Source organism: Haliaeetus albicilla, chromosome 20 (genome assembly GCF_947461875.1).
Source record: "Haliaeetus albicilla chromosome 20, bHalAlb1.1, whole genome shotgun sequence".
Classification (NCBI taxonomy): Eukaryota; Metazoa; Chordata; class Aves; order Accipitriformes; family Accipitridae; genus Haliaeetus; species Haliaeetus albicilla.
Window position 1 is genome coordinate 25,728,840 of NC_091502.1, and position 22,317 is coordinate 25,751,156.

General features: G+C 48.0%; 1 protein-coding gene across 1 annotated transcript; it reads right to left on the bottom strand.

Moving 5' to 3' along the window:
• Nucleotides 1-8,943: 8,943 nt before the first annotated feature.
• KLHL35 (kelch like family member 35) lies at nt 8,944-21,574 on the bottom strand. The gene is made up of 7 exons (XM_009929904.2): nt 21,143-21,574; nt 17,827-18,717; nt 15,736-15,920; nt 15,045-15,163; nt 14,355-14,543; nt 13,504-13,692; nt 8,944-12,690 (listed from the first exon to the last, which is right to left on the bottom strand). The coding sequence occupies exons 2-7, from the start codon at nt 18,714-18,716 to the stop codon at nt 12,502-12,504; spliced, it is 1,761 nt and encodes a 586-aa protein (XP_009928206.2). The 5' UTR covers nt 18,717; nt 21,143-21,574; the 3' UTR covers nt 8,944-12,501.
• Nucleotides 21,575-22,317: the final 743 nt, after the last annotated feature.

Genomic DNA, 22,317 nt, shown 5'->3' on the forward strand with positions numbered 1-22,317 from the left:
ACTTGAAAACCTTCAAGGATGGAGCTTGCACAACTTGTCTGGGCAAACTTTTCCACCAATTCTCTTTCAAATCCACCCCCGCTGAGACAAAAGCATACTCTGGCCTCTGCCAGTGTCTCAGCAGATGGGCTGAGGCCTCTTGAAAGAGCTGGTCATCCCTGGACAGACCAGTTCCTAAAGAGCTATACTGTTATTACAACTGATTATAACATAGCCAGGTTTAAGCAAATCCATGTGCCAACACCTAAACCAAAGTCAAGTCAAGATCTATTGTCCCCCACCAGGAGGGAATGGGCTGAGATCAAAACCACCCAGCAAGAGGAAAGGAGTGAGATTGTAAGAAAACCCTATAGAAAGGTGTTTCATATAATACACCGTGTACTGATTGCATTCCCATCTGTGTCTGAGAAGGGTGGTTGGATGCTGACCGAGGCACCATCAGTGCTTCTCTAGGAGGTCACCACCACCCCAGGTTGGTGGAGGGGACATTCCTGGTGGAAACAGAAATACCGCATCACCGCCTGGTATCGGAGACTGAGCAGGGGACAGGGAAAGAGAAGGAATGCCCTGAGCCTTTATCATTTATTTTATCTACTGCTGACTTTGTGATCAAAGCCAGCAGCTCTCCTCTCTGGCCCCTGGTTAGAAAGTGAATCGTCACCAGCCAGGGAAGCATGGTCAGAGAGCAAGGGACAAAGTCTGGCTGGTTCAGAGCTGGAAAAGCTTTTGACCCACTGTCAAAAATCTCATCTGCAGCCAAAGCAAATCCAGCCCTGTCCTCTGCCTAGGCAAGTCCCGACGTCTGTATTTATAGACATAGTTACCACTACATTAATGAGCTCTGGAGAGCGGCTGCTGCCAGCTTCTTTATGGATGAGTGGAAAAATATCATTCCAAGGAATCCCCCAGCTGGACATAAATATTTAGCATGTGATCAGCTGCTCAGTATTCCCCTGACCTGAATAAATCTGCGTTGTTTCCCCTGCCTTCAAATCAAAGGTCTATAGTCAGGATCACTCCCCTCACTTAATCTTTTTGAGGGGCACAGTGGAGACTGCTGGTTTATATCTCTTCGTAGCCCCGTACCCCTCCATCTCTGGCAGAAAAGCTGTTTAAGGCCAAATCATCTCTCCGAGGCAAATTCAGCTCAGCCACAAAAGAAGTTACAGTAATTCATATTGCATGTAGTATGAAGGCTGGTGCTGCCCAGCAGCTGACACAGAGCCTGCTCTTGGGTCTTTCAGTTTGGAGCAGGCGTTACATGGGCCCTTGGTAAACTCAGCCTTTTAGACCCCAGGAACAGCTATTTGGGCTCGGGTTAAACATCTTACCAATCCAGTATTACAAGACCAACAGAAGGTGCAAGTAGATATAGAATCGCAGAATCATAGAACGGTTTGGGTTGGAAGGGACCTTAAAGACCATCTCATTCCAACCCCCCTGCCATGGGCAGGGACACCTTCCACTAGACCAGGTTGCTCACAGCCCCATCCAGCCTGGCCTTGAACACTGCCAGGGATGGGGCAGACACAACCTCTCTGGGCAACCTCTTCCAGTGCCTCACCACCCTCACAGTAAAGAATTTCTTCCTTACATCTAATGTAAATCTAGCCTCTTTCAGTTTAAAACCGTGGCCCCTTGTCCTATCACTACACTCCCTGACAAAGAGTCCCTCCCCATCTTTTCTGTAGGCCCCCTTTAAGTACTGAAAGGCTGCAATAAGGTCTCCCCGGAGCCTTCTCTTCTCCAGGCTGAACAACCCCAACTCTCTCTGCCTTTCCTCATAGCAGCGATATTCCATCCCTTGGATCATCTTCATGGCCTCCTCTGGACCCGCTCCAACAGGTCCATGTCTTATGCTGGGGCCCCAGAGCTGAACACAGTGCTCCAGGTGGGGTCTTACCAGAGCTTTCCCTGTATATTCCCCCAGCAGTTTGAATCATATTGGTGCTTTCACTGTATACTCCCCCAGCAGTTTGTAGCTCATGGTTTTCTTGAGCTAGAAATGGTGTCTTTGTGTTAATACACCCGATAGGATTTTTCTTTCATGCATTTTGTCCATTTGCTTTCCTGAGCCCATGTAAATTTTTGACATCCACAATGTCTTGTGGCAATGACTTCGCAGATTAATGACATGAAGGGAAATACCTGCTTCAGCATGTTCACAGCTTCCCACCTGGTAATTTAATTAAATGACCTCTAGGTTGTGCATTATGAGAATGACCGAGTATTCTTTATTTATTGTCTTTAAACCACTTCTGGCATCTGTCATATTTCTCTTTATACGGCTAAAACGTCTCTGCCTGTCTAGCGATGTCTTTCTCGGCTCCCCCAGCCAGCCTGTGGTTTTGCATTGGAGTCATGCAAAGCCTGCTTCAATTCTCTTTGGCCAAAGGCATTGCAGACAATGCGAGGGATTGTAACCAGGCAAGCTTGTGTTTGCATGCAAGTAGCAGACTACAAGAGCTGAAAGAATTGAGACTGCGAAAGCCCTGGCACAGACCATGGGAGATGTACATTGAAATCCATGTTCTGCCACTGACTTGCTGGGCAACCCTGAGCAAACAAAGCAGAACAACAGCCCCTGGGGGCACTGGGCACCCATATCCCATCAGGTTCAGTGGGAGACAGGTATTTCCTACTCTGGAGGTATCGTACTGCTCTCGTTGCATGGAAGCTGAGCAAACTCCACTAAAAGAGGAGCGTTGAGAAGTTAAAGGCACTGCAGATGTGGGGCAGTGGGTGCCCATTTTAGCATGTGAAATGATTGATGGGCCTGCTGCAGAGGGCCAAAGGCAACCCCAAGGGCTCACCATCACCTGCTTTCTCATGGCCTGAAAATGCATCTATTCATGTGCATAAGACAACTTTTTTTAAAATTTCTTTTTTCCTTCTGTCATTATGAAAAGAAGAGGCGATTCAGAGCCATTCTGCAGTTCTAGATGCAGGGGTTTTTGGTGAGAGCTTCTGCATGCCTTTCACATCAGGGGTTAAAAGAGGGCTTGGCCCTGAGGCTGCTGTAGTCAGTAAAAGACTTTTTATTAACTCTCCTATGTTCTGCATCAGGCTTTAAGAGTTAAAAAATGGAGGGGGTTGAGTTAGTCACTATGAAGAATTTTGATACCGTTGCTAACACCTCCTGTAATAACTCCTGGAATGCCTTAATTAGAGGAAAAGAGAAGGAGAGAGCATGGTGTCTCCCAAAAGCATAAATCTCCTCTATTATTTGTAATTTCTTCTTGAGACTGGGGCTCTGGGAGTGCATTGCTTGGAGAGAAGGGGGAAAAAAACCTCTTCCCCTTAAGAAAATAAGCTTTGTTGTGCTTATTTTTACATTTCTTAACAGGGTCTTGGGTCAATCCAGGCTTCTTAGTTAAAAAGGTCTTAGTCATAGTCTTCCCAAAAGGAAAGAAAGAGGGTGAAATAGTTTAGGGAAGAGGTGGACTTGCTAGGAGAAATTTCTCTTCGTTGATGTTTTTTAACTAGATCCGAATATGATTGCAGCCTGGTTTGCTTGGACTCGAGCCGTACGCTTTACAGTATACCCAGATCACGTATTGCAGATTTCTGTTTTTCCAGGACCAAAAGGAAGGGCCCAAAGCATACAGCCTCCAATTTTCATAGGAGCTTTAATCTACTTGAGTAATGATGTACTAAAAATGGTCCTGCTGATAAAGAGTAATGGTCACTAGGAGCAGGATAGGTGGTCAAATGCAGCAACACTAAACATCAGATTTGGAATAATCAAAGCAATCAAAATTGTACTTTTTTTTTCCCCTCTCATCTTCCTCTACAGTTTTCCAAAGCTCTACTGAGCCCATGCCTTTCCTCTAGCACGGACATCCCCAGCAACTGTCATTTCAGGATCTGACCTCTTTCAACAAAACACTGCGAAATCAAATATAGGACCTCAGAGGTTTGGTTGCCAACCTCAGCACGAGAAACTATGAGTTGAAAGAAGAAATCAAAGACGAGCAAATTCTGAACCATGGCTTGCAAGCCAAGATGGGCTGTTACAAGATGTTGGTAGAAGAGTTGCAGAAGGAAAGGAAGAACATCAAAGACACAGCACAACAAAAGGAAGAAAGGCTCCGACTACTAGAATTCAAAAACAAAGCCCTGAACTGTGCCAATAAACAACTCATCTTGCAAATCAGTGGTATGGCTGACCAGCTGGCTGCATGTCAAGATTATCAAACTGTAACAGACAGGCTAGGAAACAGAAGTGAAGTTCAAAAAACCAAAAATTACGTTCAGTGCTTTGAGGACAAATTGGAAGGTGTCCAGCAGCAACAGGAGAAAGAAAGCAACATATGGCCCAGTTACAGGAGGCACTGAGAGAGCTCACCCAGATATGCGAGAGTCAGAGGAACGATACGACGCAGCTGAAAGGGGAATTGGAAACGGGCTGTCGAGGTGTTGAGCTGTGGGTTGGAATGAGAAAGAGCCAAGGTGCATCAAAATATACAGTTCATCATTTCCAAAGCAAAATGGCCATAAGCCACCTAAATCAAGTTCAGCTGTTAAGGGAACAAACATAACCATGACATTTTAAAAACAGTGCAGAGATTTGAGAAATATTAATAATATTAAATAGGTAAATTTTTTTTTAATTGCCATTAAGGATAAGGGCAAAGGCAAAACAGAACTTTTGCTGTTGCTTTTGGTTACGCTTCATGCTAAAGGTACATTTTTAATGGATAAATAAGATACCAAGAAGAGGTTAGACAAGACAGATTTAAGCAGTGCGACTTCAGAGATGGCTAAAGGTGCTTCAGGAGAAGGGATTTCAAAATGCTGCACCAGAGTTCAAGACTAAAGGTAGTTATGTACTTATACCAGCCCATGACCAGGATTCAGTGACTGTCCCCCAGCTTTAGGTAGTCAAGTGATGAATCTAAATTATCACCCTATCTGAGATGCACTCCTTTTATCTTCAGTGAAGAGAGAAACATGCCACCAGAAGATAATTCAGATCTCTTTATTGACCATAAGGTTTTAACCTCTATAAAGTGGTTTAAGTCGGGTGGGGAGACTCTTATCCTCAGCCCCCATCTCTGCTTCTTACCTGAGTCCTTGGGCAAGTCACTATGGCCTTTATCTGTTCCTTAGACTGGAGAAATCCTTCCGGGCACCCAACAGCTTTGCAGAGCTGGGTCTTCATGTGCTTCCAATGCCCCCTCTTACTGAGGCATTTCCCCACCTTACAAGAGTATTAAAAGGAGAGAAGCATATTTCAACAGTGGAAGCCACATGTGGTGAGCTGGGCAGACCTACTTCATTACCGAAGCAACCGCAGCTTAGCTCTTATGTACCTTTTTTGTACTTTATCACAAAGAATCACCTCCATTTTGCTCCACATCCTGGATTTTCCCCTCCTTTTCAGCCTTTGCATCCAGCTCTTGCCATTCCTCTGAGCATCCCTGCCCAAGCAGCTTACGTGGGTAGAATAGCCTCCTCGAGGGGCTGCGGCTCCTCCGTGCAGAACAGCCCCAGCTTTCTGCTGCCGGTGGGGCTTGTTGTACACAGAGGCTTTCAGCAGTCTTTCGGTGTCTCGGCGGTTCATTGAAAACGAGCTCTGTCACCAAAGCGGTGAGCACAAAGGCTGCTGGCCACAGCCCAGGCATGTCTCTGAATCCCCTTTCTGCGGAGATTAATGGGAACCGAAAAGGGAGACCCCGCACAGACTGTCAATGACCAGCGTTTTGCCAAGCCCAGGCTGGATGGGGGCCCAGCCAACCTTCCCGTGCAGAGCAGTGGGGTACCCTTGGCCAGATTTGTGGGACAAGAAGTACCTTCTTCGGAGATGTTACGCCTGGTAACCCCTGCCCACCTGTGCAGTGCCGTCCTTGGGGACAACCCCAACTCCAACCACCCCTTCTGCAGCTAGCGGTGTTTTGGGGTAAGTTGTTCACGTCAAGGTTGCTCGGGTGCAGATTTCCAGCTCTCTGGGGCTGGGTGAGTGTTGGGGTCTCAGTCTGGTGTCATCACAACTGGCTGATGCAAAATGAACTTTACGTACTTTATACCGTGATATCTCTGCAAAGATGCGGGGGGGCAATGCTTTCTCCAAGCCCAGTATCTGCTTGAGCAAGGTGTCTCCTTCACGCCACCTTCTATCATCAATGTTCCAGCTCATGTGGATTCATTTTTGGGTGACCTTCCAGAAATACTTGTGCTTTGTACATTAAACAATTGCTCTGTAACAAAGAACTAAGTCCCTCACCCTCCCTTCAGGGGAAGCTGCTCTCTTTTCTGTTTCATTTTTCAGGTATAGTCTTAAGATTTTGATCGCTTCCTAGACCGCTGAGATAGTTAAATTAGCATTTTTCATTCTTGTTATTCCAAGAAACATATAAGCCAGTGAAGGGAATACCTAGAGACCACCAAACCTTACAGAAGATCTAGGCCCTCAGTGTAACTCTCCGACTTTTAAGTAAGTATTGAATTCAACTTGAAATGTTTAGGACTTTTAGGTCACCCAGTTTTGTCTGCTGTTTGCATGCCTAGGAATATCTTTTTTTTTTTTTCCTCTACTTTGCAATAGTGCTCAGTCTACCCTATGATGTTGTATGGCCACGGGTGAAAAACAGCATATAGACCATGAAATATCAGCTGCTGCTCAGTACCGAGTCTCAAGACTTGGGAATCCTCTCCTTGCCTTCAGGCACAAGCTCTCTCAGGTGCCATTGCACCGCATGTGAGACAAAGCAGTTGAGAACCAACACATGAAGCCCGAGATGAAGCAGTTGAGAACCAACACATGAAGCCCAACAGCTGGACAACCCCTGCTGTGTCTAGACACACAACCCAGCGCTTGCACCCATGAAGAGCTGCAGTGTGTGTGAGTCCTAAAAGTGGGATTCGATCCTTATCACTAGAAACTGGTAAGCACCTTATTCCACATGAAGTGAGAATTTGAAGCCAGGCACTGGGTCTGAATGACCCTGCCAGTCCTACCATTATTTGCATTTAATAGGAAATAAATCTGGTCACATTAATCTTGCAATAAATCTGACACAGTTCCCCCCTCCCCTTCCTTCTTACAGGAATATTTAAAGCTAGAGGGACAGCCACTGAAACTGCTATTATCTCTGCCCACCAGCTCCCAGCTGGCTATTGTGACCCTTAATCTGAGTTAATCAGCACTACCTACTCCTTTCAGCTGGGACTTGCATCCCTGCACGCTGCTCTCCTGCCCCACAATGCTATCATCTCCTGCCAGCTGGACAGCTAAATGCAAAGACAGCTTTGACATCTCCAGGGGCTGGAGCATAGTGATGCCCTGCCACATTCATGCTGGGGAGGTGTTTTTTCAGCTCTGTGCATTAAAAACAACAATTACCTTCTCAGCAAATAAGATGGATTCATTAGAGACAGCACACGCATCAGGCCTGAAGTGGTCGGGTGAGAAGGAATTGGAGTAGGCAAAACAGCCCAGGCCAGGGGGAGGTCACGGTATATCAGTGAGGAGCTGTTGTCACCTCCCATGAGTAAGCCTTGAGTAAGCCTCCCATGAGAAACCTTTGCCTGAATGCAGCTATCTCAGCCTTGCATTACACAGAGAGCAGTGGGTGATGAAAAATGTTCCCCAAGGTGCCCACTGCGAAGCAGCTCCTGCCAAAGCACAGACTAGTGACCTCTCCATGATGCCATGGTAGACCAGGGCTGGAGGCAGATGGTTTCACTCCATGCAACAGCAGGCTCAAACTTTCATTGAGACAAGTGCTATAATTACTCCTTCATTTATCACAGTTCCCAAGAGCATGATAATTTGGGTAGAACTAAAACATCTCTTTCAAAAATGCATCTTGATGTAAAGGACTTGCAGGATAGGAGAGAGGCTTCCTCCTAAAGGAAGCCTTTTCCACCTGAAGGTTAGGTAGCTACTTCAAAGGAGTCATCAAGGTCCCTCTCAAGTCCACTGAGAGTGAGAGGCAGCTCCAGTGGGCTGCTCGCCTTGCTCCAAGGCACACGTCTAAGGCAAGGGGCTTGACTCCATCTTTAGAGGGGCCCCTTTTCCCTAGTGACTTTGGAGGAGGCTCCAGTTTCTATCTTTGAGGACTACACCAGACTTTCTGATGGGTGAAAGCAGAAGCTTATGAACCTCAGCTTGGGTATATAAACCTCATTTAGATTTACATGACTTGATCTTCCCACGATTGGGTTTTGCTTGCTGGGGAACTGAAGGATCCAGCAGTGTCTGTGAAGGTACCTACATGACACTCCGGTCATCAAGACTTGGCTTCAAAAGCGTCTGTGCCTTCTTTCTGCTAAATATCACAGACTGAGCACAATGTAATCTTTATCCTGCTCCTGAATAATTTTGATGGCTCTATTCTGCTCCGCAGGATTTTCACATGCTCCACCAAGTGGATCTGCTCCCGCAGCCCTTTCTCCACTGCAATGACAGCAGTGACCCACTGCAGCCCTCTGTGTCATCCCTCTGCTCACACATCCCAGAATCACGTCTCTGCTAACAGTGTCACACTGGAAACTATTTCAGCTCCTTCTCCACTCTAGCCACTAAATCTCTGTCCGGATGCTGCTCCACAGGACCCTTCTCGAGCGCCGGGTGGTATTTGTTTCTTGCCCAGTTGCATCACGTCTCATTTGCCTTCATGAAAAAGGCATTTTTTTACTAGGTAGTGAAGGCTAACAAGCAGTTCAGCTTGCTTTCCACAGCAGCCCTGTCTTCCAGGTTATTTATAATTCTTCTAGTTTGTGTGTCATGGACAAATGTTATCAGCCCCTGAAGATCTCGCTGTCTACACCATCCAGGTGATTTGTTCACAGAAAGCTTTTTCTTCCTTCTGGCTCCCATCCAAAATACAAACATACCCCAAATAACACAACTGCTGAGACAGGCAGCAGGAAAACCAAAAGGATGGGGGGAGGAAGGGGTGGTTTAAATACTACTTGGAAGTGATTGGCAGTCGCTGGTTTGGAGTGCAAAAAAAGTCATTTATTTTGTTTTTAAAAGCTTAAATACATAAAGCTGAAACTACCACACATGCTTTGCAGATGATCACTACTTTCTTCTACATCTTTTGCTATACAGAGCTCCCACAACAAGTCTGTGCATTACTGTAAACACAGCAAGGAGGTGCTTTACATGTGGTCTGAGAAAAGTCTTCTCAAAAACTGAAGCAGATTGTAGTGGCAGGCAGTTTCATGCTTTGTGTTCTTCTGCCACACCAATGAAGAGCAAGAATCAGCCAAGACAAATAATTTTTCATTTTCTCTGGAAATACTCTTTCCATCCTGCCAAAATATGAGTAAAAGTTTCCCCATCCTTCAGCTGAACCTTCCAAGCACCTTCTCTACACTGACTTGGCCATGACCCCACATAATAGTTAAAGATAGCGTTCCCTGCAGACAAAAAGCAATACCTTGAACTTCCTACTTGCTTAGACTGAGAATTCAAGTATCCCAGATAAAGGCTGGGATACCTCAAGGATGGTGCTCCCAAAGCTCCTCTGATGTTCCATCAACAACATATTTTTGGAATGCCATGAAGCAATATGCACAAATGGAATTCCTGCAGCAAAAGCTCTTAGGAGTCAAGATGAATATTTATTTCTAAAACAAACCAAGTTAAATTCCTTCCCTAACCCTCCCCTGCATGCCCAACAGCTCACAGCCCTTACAAAATACAAACACATTTCAGTGGCACAATGAATATCAGGACCAAGAATGAGGCAAACGTTATAGTATCTATGCCACAACTTCCACCACCATGTTACACCTATTGCAACACACCACACACGTCAAAAGCACATAGGAAAGCTGACGAGAATATCTTCTACCCTTTTGAGTGTGCTTACTTCTACAGGAATAAGGTGTGAAGTACAGCAGGAGACTCCCAGGAGGCATTAGGAAAAGCAGGAAAGACTGTAGAAAAAGAAGTTGTAAGTGCAACTGGAAAACTCTTCCTTTTTCCTACCAAGGCTACTGCTACGTCCAAATATATTACTATGTTCTTTTCAAGAACGAAACACAAAGATCTGCCAGCAGCCGAGCAAGATACGCCTGTGTTCACAGCCCTATTCTATACATCTTAGGCAAGGCAGAAATTTGGCACGAGGACCATCCCTTTGATAAGGCCTGATTCCTCGCGATGCTCACCATCCTCAGCTGGGCAGACTTTGCTCAGTGCATGCCCTTGCAAACTCTGGGTGCGCTCATTCTCTTGAAACACCAGCAGCGTTTTCCAAAGCGCAGACCAAGAGGAGGGACATGCTGATGGGACAGTCTGTGGAGAGTTAAGAACCTCCTTGGCCGTATGACTCGTGGGGCGAGGTGGAGATACTGGGTCCAAAACAACACACTTTGAAGGGGTGCCCATACCAAAGCGGTGAATTGCTTAAGGCAGAGGGGAACAGTAAGAAGCAAAACTGGGGAGGAGAGATGGACTGTGATTTGTGGTCCTCAGGAAATTGGGCTATAGGAGGACAAAGGTCTCTCTGGCCCTGAAGGTTATCACAGTGTGGGGTGATGTGCCCATGCTTTCTTTTGTGCCAATTTAACCAACTGAAGGAAAGGTTCTAGTTTCTCCTGAAATCTCCATTCCCATTAAAGACCCATCTGTGGATGCAATTTGATTGCAAATAAAATTCCCTTTTACCAGCATGAATTTCCTTTTGTCTTCTCATGGGAATAACCTATACCAGCATTGAATCTCCTTTATATTGCTTCAAGGACACATTGTGCTGCTCACGATCTGATAAAAGGGCTAATACACAGGCCTTAAGGAGAATTTGAGGCTGAGAACATTCAAATAGTGCACCTCAATCAACAAAATGGCTATGAGAGCCCTGAGACTTTCCAGGCTTGACTATGATGAGCGTAAGGTACATTTCACGTAATGAAACACCTTGCTTGTCGCCTGGGCAATGGAAGAGTACACCTTTCCTAAAAAGAAGAGGAGATCAGCGTGCCCTGGTTACAGCCAATTTTGGTTCTTCAGCAGGGACTTCTTTTTGCCATGTTTTACAGGTAAGCCTGATATTATGACGAAGAAGAGGTGAACTTCTCAGAGCTGACAGAAAACACAAGTACTAAAGAGGACCACATAAAAAACAGCTATATGGGGGGAAGCAGGCAAAACCAGGAGGTTTAAGACAATTAAAAGTCCTGAAAAGGGGAGTATTTGGACCAGTGGACATAGTAGTTTCCTCTGCTTCAGGAAGAAGTCATCATTGGGATGGGGAAAGGAAGGTGCAGAGAAACAGCAGCCAACCAGCAGCCTGCTGTAGAGGGGTGCACCCTGCAATGTACAAGTAATGGGAGTTTTTAAGAGACCCCACTCTACATTTGGCAGTAACTAAGTCCCTAATTGCACAACATGAACATTTACATGGAGCCATCAGAAATTACCAGTTCCTGTCATAGACTAAAGACACTGACACCAAAAGCTATGGCTACTCTACCAAATCAGGTGTGCTCAGGATCATTTCTAGACCTGAGACCAAATGGCTTGGAGCAACGCAGTCTGTGAAATCAAACACTTGCCCTCTGAATGAGCTGCACATTCAGGCTCCCAGGGACTCTGTATCAAATCTGTTAAATACTGAGTTTATTTTAATACTTGCATACTCCAGATCCAAAATGAGCCAGATGTGATTCTGTGGCTACCATGCTTCAGGTCTTCATGCTTAATTCCTACACATTAATATTCCCCCTACCTCTGCTCTCTGAAGAGGGAACTCTTGGCTACATGATTCACTTGTCCTCTCAATGATGAAGACACAGTGAGACAGCAGTCCAACCACAAAACATGTATGAAAAGAGATAGCACTCTGTGCTTTAGGGGAATAGACCTTCATATAGCATGTGCAGAATGGAGTCAGAGCTTGGACTATTTAACCAGGCTTTTGGGGATTTAGTGGAGAAATATTCTTGGGATATTGGCTTTGAAGTCTCAATCTCAGCTCTCCACTGTAAAGGGATTAACTGTTCATGGATGTTGATGACCATGTAGGTCACCACTGTGGTTTGCCACAGGGTTCTACAGACCTAAACACACAAATATCTGATAGCTTTAGCTAAAGAATTGGATCCTGTAACTGTAATTGTTACTGCAACAGTCTTGGGCGCCAGGAAGCAGCAAATACCTGCCCTTGCAGGACAGCGAGCCTCTGTTGCCAGCATAACAGAAAACCATAATCTACAGCCAGGAAAACCTAAGTAAAGGTCAAATTCAGTAGTTCCAGGGGCTGCAAGGATGCTTGAATCCTACTGTGGCAAGGCCTGCAATGCAGCTTCACACAGCCCAGCACCCTTTCATCCTCTCACCTAGATCAGCAGCAAAGCCAATGGCATCATCAAGCCAGGAAAAACAAAACCAGAGGCTGCTCAGGGGCTGGCTGGAGCACACCATCTTCAGTGGCTTGTGTTGCCCTTCCCCGCACCAAGGTGAGATATCTGTCCCCAGGCTGGGTGGCCACTGTCTCAAGGGGAGGCTCTGGGTGGGAGGTGGATGCAGCTGGAGCCCCGTGGTCATCTGTTCATGCGCTGCAGGATGGTCACGCAGCCGTGATAACTGGTACAGCGCTGCAGCGGCGGCTGCTGCTCCACACTGCCCGTCGCCGGGTCGAAAGTGAACGCTTTGTCCGTGCCTTCCCCATTCTCATCTCGGCCACCCAGGATGTAAATCTTCCCTCCGCACACTGTCAGGCCACAGCTCTCCTGGAAAGCAGAAGGAAAACCCAAGAGCTGAGGAGCGAGCCTCTAGTATTAGGCAATGGGGCTGAGTCATTGTGATGGGCTCAACTCTCACCTGCCCAGCAGAAGGGAGGAAAAGTAGGTAAAGTGAGTGATGTCTGGCTCTTGGGGTGCTGCAATCTTACTGTTTTAGTAAGAGTTTAGGCACTTGAAATGCCTCAAGCCAGTTGCTGTTTCTGGCAGTCCCTCGGGCACAGCACAGACTCACAAGCATACCAAGAGACCAGAGACACAGCCCACCACCTCCCTGTAAAAGCCACTTATAAGGGTGCACTGACATGGGCATTTTCATTGAGATCGGGGCGAGCTGCGTCCCATCGTTCCTCTTCACTGTGCCATGGCTCACACTGCAGCTTGGCTTTGGAGTACAAAACCGTGATGACACTAAACCAAGATACACGACCACCACCACTCCGTGTTCAGTCCACAGGCCAGCCTAAAGCCAGTATAACCCTCACCCTGAAACACATAGTGTGGGGAACAGGTCCTCAACGCCAATGGTTTCACCCGACAGATCCACTCCTCTGGCATTAATAGCTAGTGTAGACCCAGCCTCAGCAAAAAAACTTGGGTTTGCTGTGGGAGAGACATCCTCCAAGCAGCACGGACACCGATGGCGAATACACGTTTGAGTTGCTCTGCAGAGGTCACGTTCATATGCTCACAGTCAAACCCACAATATATTTTCCTTGCCTTCAATCTCAGCAAAGCACAGATGGCTCCTATTCTAGAGAGAGAGGGAAGGCTCAGAGGGTCTTTCCTAAATCTCGTCCTTACCAGAGGCCCAGGGAGGGTGGCCACTTCCCGCCAGCTGTCTTTCTTTGGATCGTAGCTGAAGATTTTACTGAGGAGTCCACCTACAACATAAATGATGTTGTCCAAGCAGACAGCACTGATGCACCTCTGGTAAAAAGGGGTGGGAGACAAGAGCGTCCATTTGTTGTCCTCCGGATCGTAACACTGGACCTGGGACAAGAAATGCAGCTATGGGAACACGAGTTTACCACATCTCCCTGCTTGGATGAAACTGCTATTCACTAGAAATAAAAGCACAAGGGCACAGAAACATGGATGGAGCTTCAACACCCAGAGACCAGTGCAGTGAGCAAAGGGATGAAGGGTTCTAGTATTCCCTCTTGCATTCAGGTCTCCCAGACAAAATAGGGGCTCCCAGCATGGCTGTCCTTGACCACAGGTAAGCGTTCAGAGATGGAGCTGAGAAGCACTGATGGCTTTTCCTGCAGCTCAGGAGACCAGAAGCATCACTTCTGGCTTGCAGAGGTCTCCTCCAGGCAATTACTACTGTTGCTACTTATCTGAAGTGAATGCCCACAGTGTCGGAGGTTTGTTCCTGTGGTGCCTCAGGGCTGACCAGGCTCCAGAGCAGAACAGGCTCTACTGAAACCATGCCTAATATACTGTCAGCTCCTGACACCTTCCTTCTCTGGTCCCTAAGTCTCATTGGCTTCCATTTAAATGTATGGCTTCCCATCTTATTATAAGGGAGTCTTCATTAGTCTTCAAAAAAATCCTCCCTTGTGGCTTAAGGACAACTCCATTCCCTTCCACATTCCCTAGAAAACCTTCTTTTTTTAGGTCTCTGTCCATTCTAGATGCCCCAGCAATACCTTGTCAGTGTTAGCAGTGTCGTCCACAGCACCGCCCAGCACGTAGAGCTTGTTCAGGCAGGAGACCACAGCCGCCGAGCTCACGGCTTGAGGCAGCGGGGCCAAGGTTGACCAGCTGTTGGAGAAGGTGTCATAGCACTCCACGCTGGAGAGGCGGTAAAAACCATCAAAGCCTCCCACAGCGTAGATCTGCCACAAAAGGAGCAAAGCAAGCCGATTAGAAACTCTCGGACTCACCTAATGGGCTACGCTGCGCGGCGTACGTGAGGGGAGGCTAGGACTTGGCCAGAAGGACAGACACCAAGCCATGGAAAAACTTTGGCGTTGGACTAGACCTTTAACGGACCTTTAAAAGTCTGTTCCAACTCAAACCATTCTATGATTCTGTGAAACACCCCACACTGTATAGCTTTCACCCAAAGACTTAATACAGCTACCTGCAGAAGCCTTGCACCATCCCATGGTAGATCTTATTGCTACAACGTCATTTGTGACTACTTCAGGTGACAACACACACCCAACTGAAACCAATGACATCTTGGTTATGTCCTAGTTGTTCTCCCACCAAAACCATCTCTAAATGACCCATAAGACAAACACACACTGACAGTTCCTCACTGTACCGGGCAGGAGGAGAAGAGGGGAACAGCGCTCCATGTGGCTTCTTCCAAAATTTGGGCCATTGCTTACCTTGCCCTGAAGTGTTGCCATTTTGTGCCTCCATCGGCCTTTCTGCAGACAAGCGACCTTGATCCAGACATTCAGCTGGGAGCTCAGCACCCAAACATCATTGCTGCTGATGTGTCCTCCTGAAAAACAGAGGGATGGAGGGCTGGCGCGATCCCAAGGACCCCATCACCTCAATACACCACAATTTTGCATAGTTCCTCCCTGCAATGCAACAACTGAGGCCAGAATATGGTTGTTGGGTTATGGCCATGTAAACTCAGCTTCCCAAAGGAGACACTGTCTGGACTTCGAGGCACTTGTTACACTGCTCCATCCCTTATACAGAACTCATCTGATTGATAGGCATTATATTTTAAGTGAAGGACAGGCAGGAGACTGATGTTTCAGGAAACCCTGACTGACAGCACACACCAAAACAAGCTCATTCCACGGCTGAACACTTTTGACAGATGCCCAACAGGAGGGAAAGGTTTTTTAATGCTGCCATCCTCCCCCTCAAAGGTGAAACTGTTCCTTGGGACAGCAAAATCCAAACCGCCTCAGGATAAACTTCACCAAGAAGTGACTTGGCTCCAAAGCTGGGTTGCACATGAATGAGTCCTAGAGAATAGACCTCAGGAGTGGCTGTCCAAGCAGACGGCGTGCTATTCTTTGCAACCGGGGAGGGACCATCTGGTCCAGGGTACCTCACCTGATATGTACACATCGTTCTTCAGTGTGCAGGCAGCAAACTCTGACTTGGTGTAGCCAGGCACGCTGGAGAGGGCTGTCCACTGCCTGCTCTTGGGGTGGTAGAGGTCTGTGAAGGGCAGCTTGAGAAGGCCTTTCTTATCACAGCCCCCAATGATGATGATGACTTCTGCCAGCTCCATGAACCTAGAACACGAAAGGCATGGGTAACTGCCTGGGCCAGGCTACCCCTTTCCATCATCCCCCCCATCCTATCTAGGACATTGGCACCACAGTCCAGTGGATAGAGCAGGGTCCTCTCCTGCATCAGCTACCGATTTTCTGGGCAAATGATTTCACACCTGCACCTTCCCTTTTGTCTGCACGATCAAATCAAAGGCACCTCCCAACTTGGGTGGGAAGGGGTCCAAACTGCATAGGGAAAGAAAATGGGAATGACCTTTAGAAGTCCCTCGTGAGATTGCCTTCTGCCACTCACCCTCCCCCTTCCAGCACAATCAAACCTAATAATCCTCAAGGCAAAGCCACGAGCGTGGAAAGCCGCTCCTGGCAGCCTGCCTGCGGCAAGCTCTCTGCCTGGAGAGAGAAGTGTTTCCAGGAAATCTCTCTCTCTCCAGCCCTAATAGCAGTGAGCAGACGAGACAGACAGCAGGGGAAGGAAAATCCTGCCAACTAGTAGGTGGCAAGAGAGGAATGGCTCTGCAGGAGGGGAGGGGAGAGGAAGGAGGAGGGTGAAAGAGAATTTGAAAGGCTTGGTCCAATCCCCAGCTCTGCCATGGTTTGTGCAGGCTGTCATAATTCGCTTAAGACCAAAGCTGCAAAAGGAGGGAGGTAAAATGTGGATGCTGGGGGGTGGGATTTATCCCCAGTGAATTTTAGCTGTTTGCATCCTTGAGGAGGTCACCACAGACCCTGTTGTTGAGCAGTTCTGTATATAATAACCTGTTGTGGTATTCAGCCCAGAGAAGATGTGTCAAACCATCTCTTCCACCTGACAGAAATATGCCCTAAATCCCAGTCTGGGACTTCTGAGATGCACTGGGGCAACCTCCATCCTTCTGCTCAGGATGCTTCACTGAGCAGCAAAAAAACCTGCACTCCTTAGGCTGAAGAGCAGGAGAGCCCAAGAACCTGGCCCTGCAGCCCCACGGTCATGGATTTCCTCTGGAAAAGGATGGGGAGCCTTGCAAACCGACTCGGTTTGATATGGTCACCCACCCCAGGGCAGAGGTGTCCATCAGCACTCTTACCAAGCACACCCTAAGGGACCTGTGGCACCATGAAGAAACAGCAGAGACTTAAAGAGTGGCTGGTCAAATCCAAACTTCACAGTCACAAAAAAGTCCAGATTTTTACACCCACACAACCCTAGAAATCACTTTTTCTTTGCCTCCTCCACTTTACACTGGCAGCTGCTTGGGCCAGCATCTCTTTATCTTCTTGCTGTTCATCAACAAATCAATGGAAAGAAAAAAAAAAAAGAAAAGAAAGAAAAAAAAAAAGACACTTGGGGATGCCTAGGTAGCCACCTGGACAGTAACTACTTTTTCTTCCCTGGACATTAATTCCTGACCCTGCAGCAAGGCCTTTGAGCTAGGAAACACGCCAATGGCCAGGACGATTGAGACTGGTCCAAGCCTTCCTGCTAACAGACAGCCTGGAGAAGGTGGGAGAGAGACCAAAAGATGTGAAAGGAGAGCAGACAAGTGGCGGAGCTGGGAATGGAAAACACGTCTCAACCCAGTGCTCTACCCATTGGTGAAAGCAGATAGAAATAAAGAGCTATAAACACCCTTTCCTGCCCATAGTCTGGACACATATCTGGATAGCATCATTGCACACCCAGAGCAGTGTGATTAGAGCACTCCTTGCCAACCGAAAAAAAAAAGCATCACATGCATTAGTATATATTTCACAGGAATCCTTTAAGCCAGGCAAACAATCTCCAATGCCTTATTTTGGAAACAGGGAGGCCAAAAGAGAAGCAATTGGAAGAAAAGAAAAAGAAAAAACAACCCAAGAACTCCCCTCAAACTTTAAGATCCATCAGCTTAGGCCACGCAGGTCTAGAGAAGACAACAGTGTGTTTTACCTTCTGGGCCTCGATCGCAAAGAGCTGACCTCGTTCCCGAGGATGTAGTACTTGCGGGCCTCATGCAGTAGAGGAATGCACTCCTTCGAGTCCTGGATGAGTTCATCCATTTCCACCTTCTCCAGAAAGTAGGTGGGGTCGAGCAGGGGCAGACGCACATGCTCAAGGAGGTCCTTCAAGGCTCCCTTCCTGGCAGGTACGTCATGCCGTACCCAGCGCATGACTGCTTCGAAGACCACTTCTTCCTTGGGGACCACCAGCTGCTCATCGGACAGATATTCAACCAGCTCCTTCACACCCATCTCCAGGAACTCTTCATGACACGACACCTCCACAAAACACTCCAGCATGAACCTCTTGCTCTTTTCTGTCAGAGACGCAATGGAGAATGAATCAGCAAACTTCATGATGCCCAAGCAATTGCATGGGTGAAGCTGGCCTTCAAGGAAGGTGACACAAGCATCTCTGAGCTTGGAGATCTGCAGCAAGTCAGAGAGTTCCAAGATGCCTTCAACGTTGTCCTCCTGAATGATGATGTTCCCCCCATACATATAATCAAGAAGGAGAGACATAGTGGAAGCAGATATCTTCTGGATGTTAATGATATCCTGGTGGCCTTCCTTGAGATTGCCACCAAACATGGCCCGGAAATACGTGCTGTTGGCTGACAAAGTGGCACGGTGACAGGGGAATTCTTGTCCATCAATTAATAGCACCACGTCTGTGAAGATGCCGCTCTGCCGGTAGGAGTTCAGTGTCTGGAGGATTTGCTCAGCATGGCAGGACCCACTGCAGAGCTTCATGTGCAGCTTTTCTTTGCCTGGGTCCCGCGTCACATTTTCCAGGCTGCTTGTCCTGAAACTTGATTCTTCTTTCATCATTCGATGCATCCTGATTGGGAAGCAGCGAAGGAGACAAGAGAACAGTACACTATTAAAATATCTGACTGCAATGTCCAAACACCATCACGGTTTCTGCATCTTCCTCGGTGGCACGAGGAAGTACAGATTCCAGCCAAAATAGAGTCAGACTCTGCCCCTTCATCTGCACACATGGCACCTCCTCAGTAACCAACATTTTCTCCAAACCACGGCACAGTGATGGGCACTAGGATATTTCCAATCCAACCCCATCTCAGTAGACAAACTTCTGCCTTTACGAGATGTTTCTTCTAAGGCAGTTGCCTTGCCCAGCCTATGCTGTACCACCACCTTGACACCCTTTCTTTCTCACATTTTGCTTTAACTGGTTTCCCCATCCTTTCAAATGCAAGTGCTCCACGGTATAGCCCAGCTGGGAGCAATGCAGTATTTTGACTGTTTCTATCCATCATGTTTCTCCAGGTGTCTTATTCCAGGCAAAAATCCAGACGTAAGGATGCGAGACTGAGATTTGCCAAAGATAGCTACAACATGACCTGCCCAAAAGCATAGGAGATGTCTACATCTGACATACTTTTCTGCTCTATTTGTTCTCCAGATGATTTTAAGTGTTTCCTAAAGGGCTTCATAAAGTGATTGCAATAAAGCACAGCAGACTTCTCTCATTCGAACTCTAATGGTTCACCGTTCACACTGACAGCGTGAGCAGCAGGACCCACGCCTGTGGGACAGGGAAAGTCGTGTGCTCAGCCTGGAGGCTGCAAAAAGCTGCACATCCAAAAGGGTGATTCCTGCTCAAGTCAGGGGGAGGCAGCCAGATCACCTGTAAAGAGTAACCCCTGGGGAGAAGGACCTTTGCCTGCAGAAGGGGGGTCTGGAAAGCAGAGGAGCATCGTAGAATTGAAATAGTGACAAGAATTGGCTATATCTGACAATGGTGAGTGAATCAAAGACCCCAAACCCTCAAGCACTGCCTCAACTGTCCTAGTTGCTGCCCCATTTCTTCCACTTCTCCCCCAAAGCCTGCCCTGCCCCATCGCTGTGGCACAGACCCAGATGCTGGGGGGAAGAGTGAGGAGGGGACTGACCCCGGATCTCCCTGCACTTGCCCAACTGCTCTCACTGGCTGGGTGTTAAATCAAAGGGGCACAGCAATGCCATCACCTGTGTTTTAAAAGCATGGCAAAGAGTCAGCACCGCTCCTTGAGCAGGGGTGCCAATGAGGACCATCAGCAGAGCACTCCTGATCACAGCTTCTACCACGGCCATGCAGGCTTTAGATTGCTTTTCTGAGGCTCTGTAACAGCAAAGAGCCTGTTTTGGGAGGGGGGGGTGGTCAGGCTTTGCTCTTAAGGGCCCCCTAAGTTAGGCTCTGGAGCATCTCACCACAAGCCTCTGGCAGGAGCACAAGTCGCCACTGCGGTGACAAGTTACCCGACATCGGTGGCTTTGTGGTGTCCACACAGTCTCCTGCAGAAAGGCAGGTAGCACATCCCTTGAGGAGGGTTAACCTTGAATTTCTCACGAGTCAAGATCCCTGGCTTAGCTCTAGTCCTTCATCTCTTTTCCTATACCTGCATCTCCCAGACAGCCATCGCATCTGACCCCAAAGGTGCTCAGATTCTCCCATGCTCCAGAGGACACCTCCTGGCTGCACCTCCACCAGGGTAGCTGTGCGTAGCACAACCAAATCTAGTCCTGAGGATCTTCACCCCACCACCCCAAGAAAGCATCACCGCATCCTTTGCGCCTGCAGAATCCCCCAGCAGTGGGGAAAACAGCTCTGCCCATGCCACGGCATTGCTGCAGGGACCTAAAGAGCAGTGAAGCAGCATGACAAGCCCTAACTAAATAGCTAAGAAATCCTGTGGGAGTGGGTGAAGGCTCTAAACACCCTAAATGCCACCAATAGGTGCTCAGGGCTGTGTACAGAAGGGAAACGCTGTTAGGCAGTTTAAAGTGATTTAGAGAAGTTACAACAAAGGCAGCTCTCTAGAGACGGTTTTGCAAAGAGCACGGCAGACTCCACATTTCACCAACACATGCGGCTCCAGCCAAAAAAACCCACATCTATATCCCCACTTCTCTCCCTGATCCACACACGTTTCCAAGCCATCAGGGTCACGGACTGCCCCGCACAGCTCAGCGCTGGGAAGAAACAGCTCAGGCTGACCTCCTTACAAAGGGACACCCCTCCTTCCCTCCCCAGTTCATCCAAATGCCCTTCCCCAGCTCACATCGTCCTGTCTGCCCATGAGACAAACGATGCCAATGCCAAAGAGCACGTTTGCTCCATTGCCCTCACCCACGCACACTCCTCTGCGGGTCACCCTCTCCACCCAAGTACCACACAGCAGCAAACGATGCCTTATTTTTTTTTTTTCTTTTCTTTTTGCAAGCCTCCCCAGATGCTAGTGCAAGAAGTCCAACATTACCTGGCCCACAGTTTGTGTTTTCCAGGTGGTACCTAGCGAAGACTCAACTTCCCTCTGGGCGAGCTCCCATCCACATTAGGGTTCTGCACGGAGACAGGTCCCCTCCGCAAAGCACGCTCAGCCCTTCTGCGGTAACGCTTGGGGAAGCACAAAAGCATCCCCTTTATCCTCACTGCCGGAGAGGTGGAGGAGAAATCTGCTTTTGTTTCTCCTGAATGACATGCCAGAGAGCTACAGGGCATTAGCCATGCAGCTGTCAATAACAGCCAGCCAGGGAGGAGCCAGGACCCAGGGAAAACCCATCGCAGCTCAGGGAAAATATATCACACCAGGGCAGCTTAAGGGTCCGAGCCATCTGGAGAGCAAATTGAGGTCCAGGTGGAACGATTCATTTGATAGAGACTCCATCTCACTGGAAACCAGAATAAAGCCGATAAATAAAATACAGCTGTGTGAGCAAAAAGGCGCCCGGAGCGGGAATGGACTGGGTCAGGGAGGAGCTGCGGTCCCCCTCATTAACGTGTGATAATTAGGTAATTAGGTCCTTGAGGATGAGGAGGACAGAAGGGGAGGTTTGTCCCGTGAGGCTTTCTGCACCCTCCCCTCTAACTTGATCCCAGTTGTTGGTTGAATTTTTAAATGCTCATAGCAGGCATCAAAGCAGTCCCGGGGAAGCTCCACAAAGTAACCCTTGTGCTGAAGACTATCAACCCCCCTAATGTGATGCAGCCAGCCTTCCCTCCCTTGCCCAGCATTGCTTCGAACAACTTCTATTATTTCACACTAGACAGAGAAGAAATATTAATCATAACCAGCCCCTGCATGCTGTCATCGCAGTGAAATCACCTTTTGCTGGCTGGCTCCTTTCTGCTCCTCTCCCATCGCTGGGATGCAGGGCACAAGCTGGCATCCTGCTTGCTCCCAACATTTGCATATGAATCACTGGCAACCTAGAAGGGACTGTGGTTTTCCAGCCTGTGCTGTGGGCTGGAAGGGTTGGGGGATTTGCTCTTAGGACCTTCCACCCTGATAGATTTGGCACTGCCAGGCTGCACCGACCAGGGGTGCAACCATGTCCGGCACGGATGGAGCTAGAGATAACTGGAAGTGGCTCATCGGGACAAATAGCAGCAGAGCACTGATCCTGCCCTGTGGGACACAGCAGAAAAGGTCTC

Bases quoted from the DNA above. Each gene is read 5' to 3' on its own strand.
- KLHL35 (XM_009929904.2), bottom strand. From the start codon at position 18,716: ATGCATCGAATGATGAAAGAAGAATCAAGTTTCAGGACAAGCAGCCTG. The intron at 15,921-17,826 runs GTAAAACACACT...TTCGTGTTCTAG, and splicing joins TTGCGATCGAGGCCCAGAAG to GTTCATGGAGCTGGCAGAAG. The intron at 12,691-13,503 runs GTAAGGACGAGA...TCTGCTTTCCAG, and splicing joins CCACCCTCCCTGGGCCTCTG to GAGAGCTGTGGCCTGACAGT.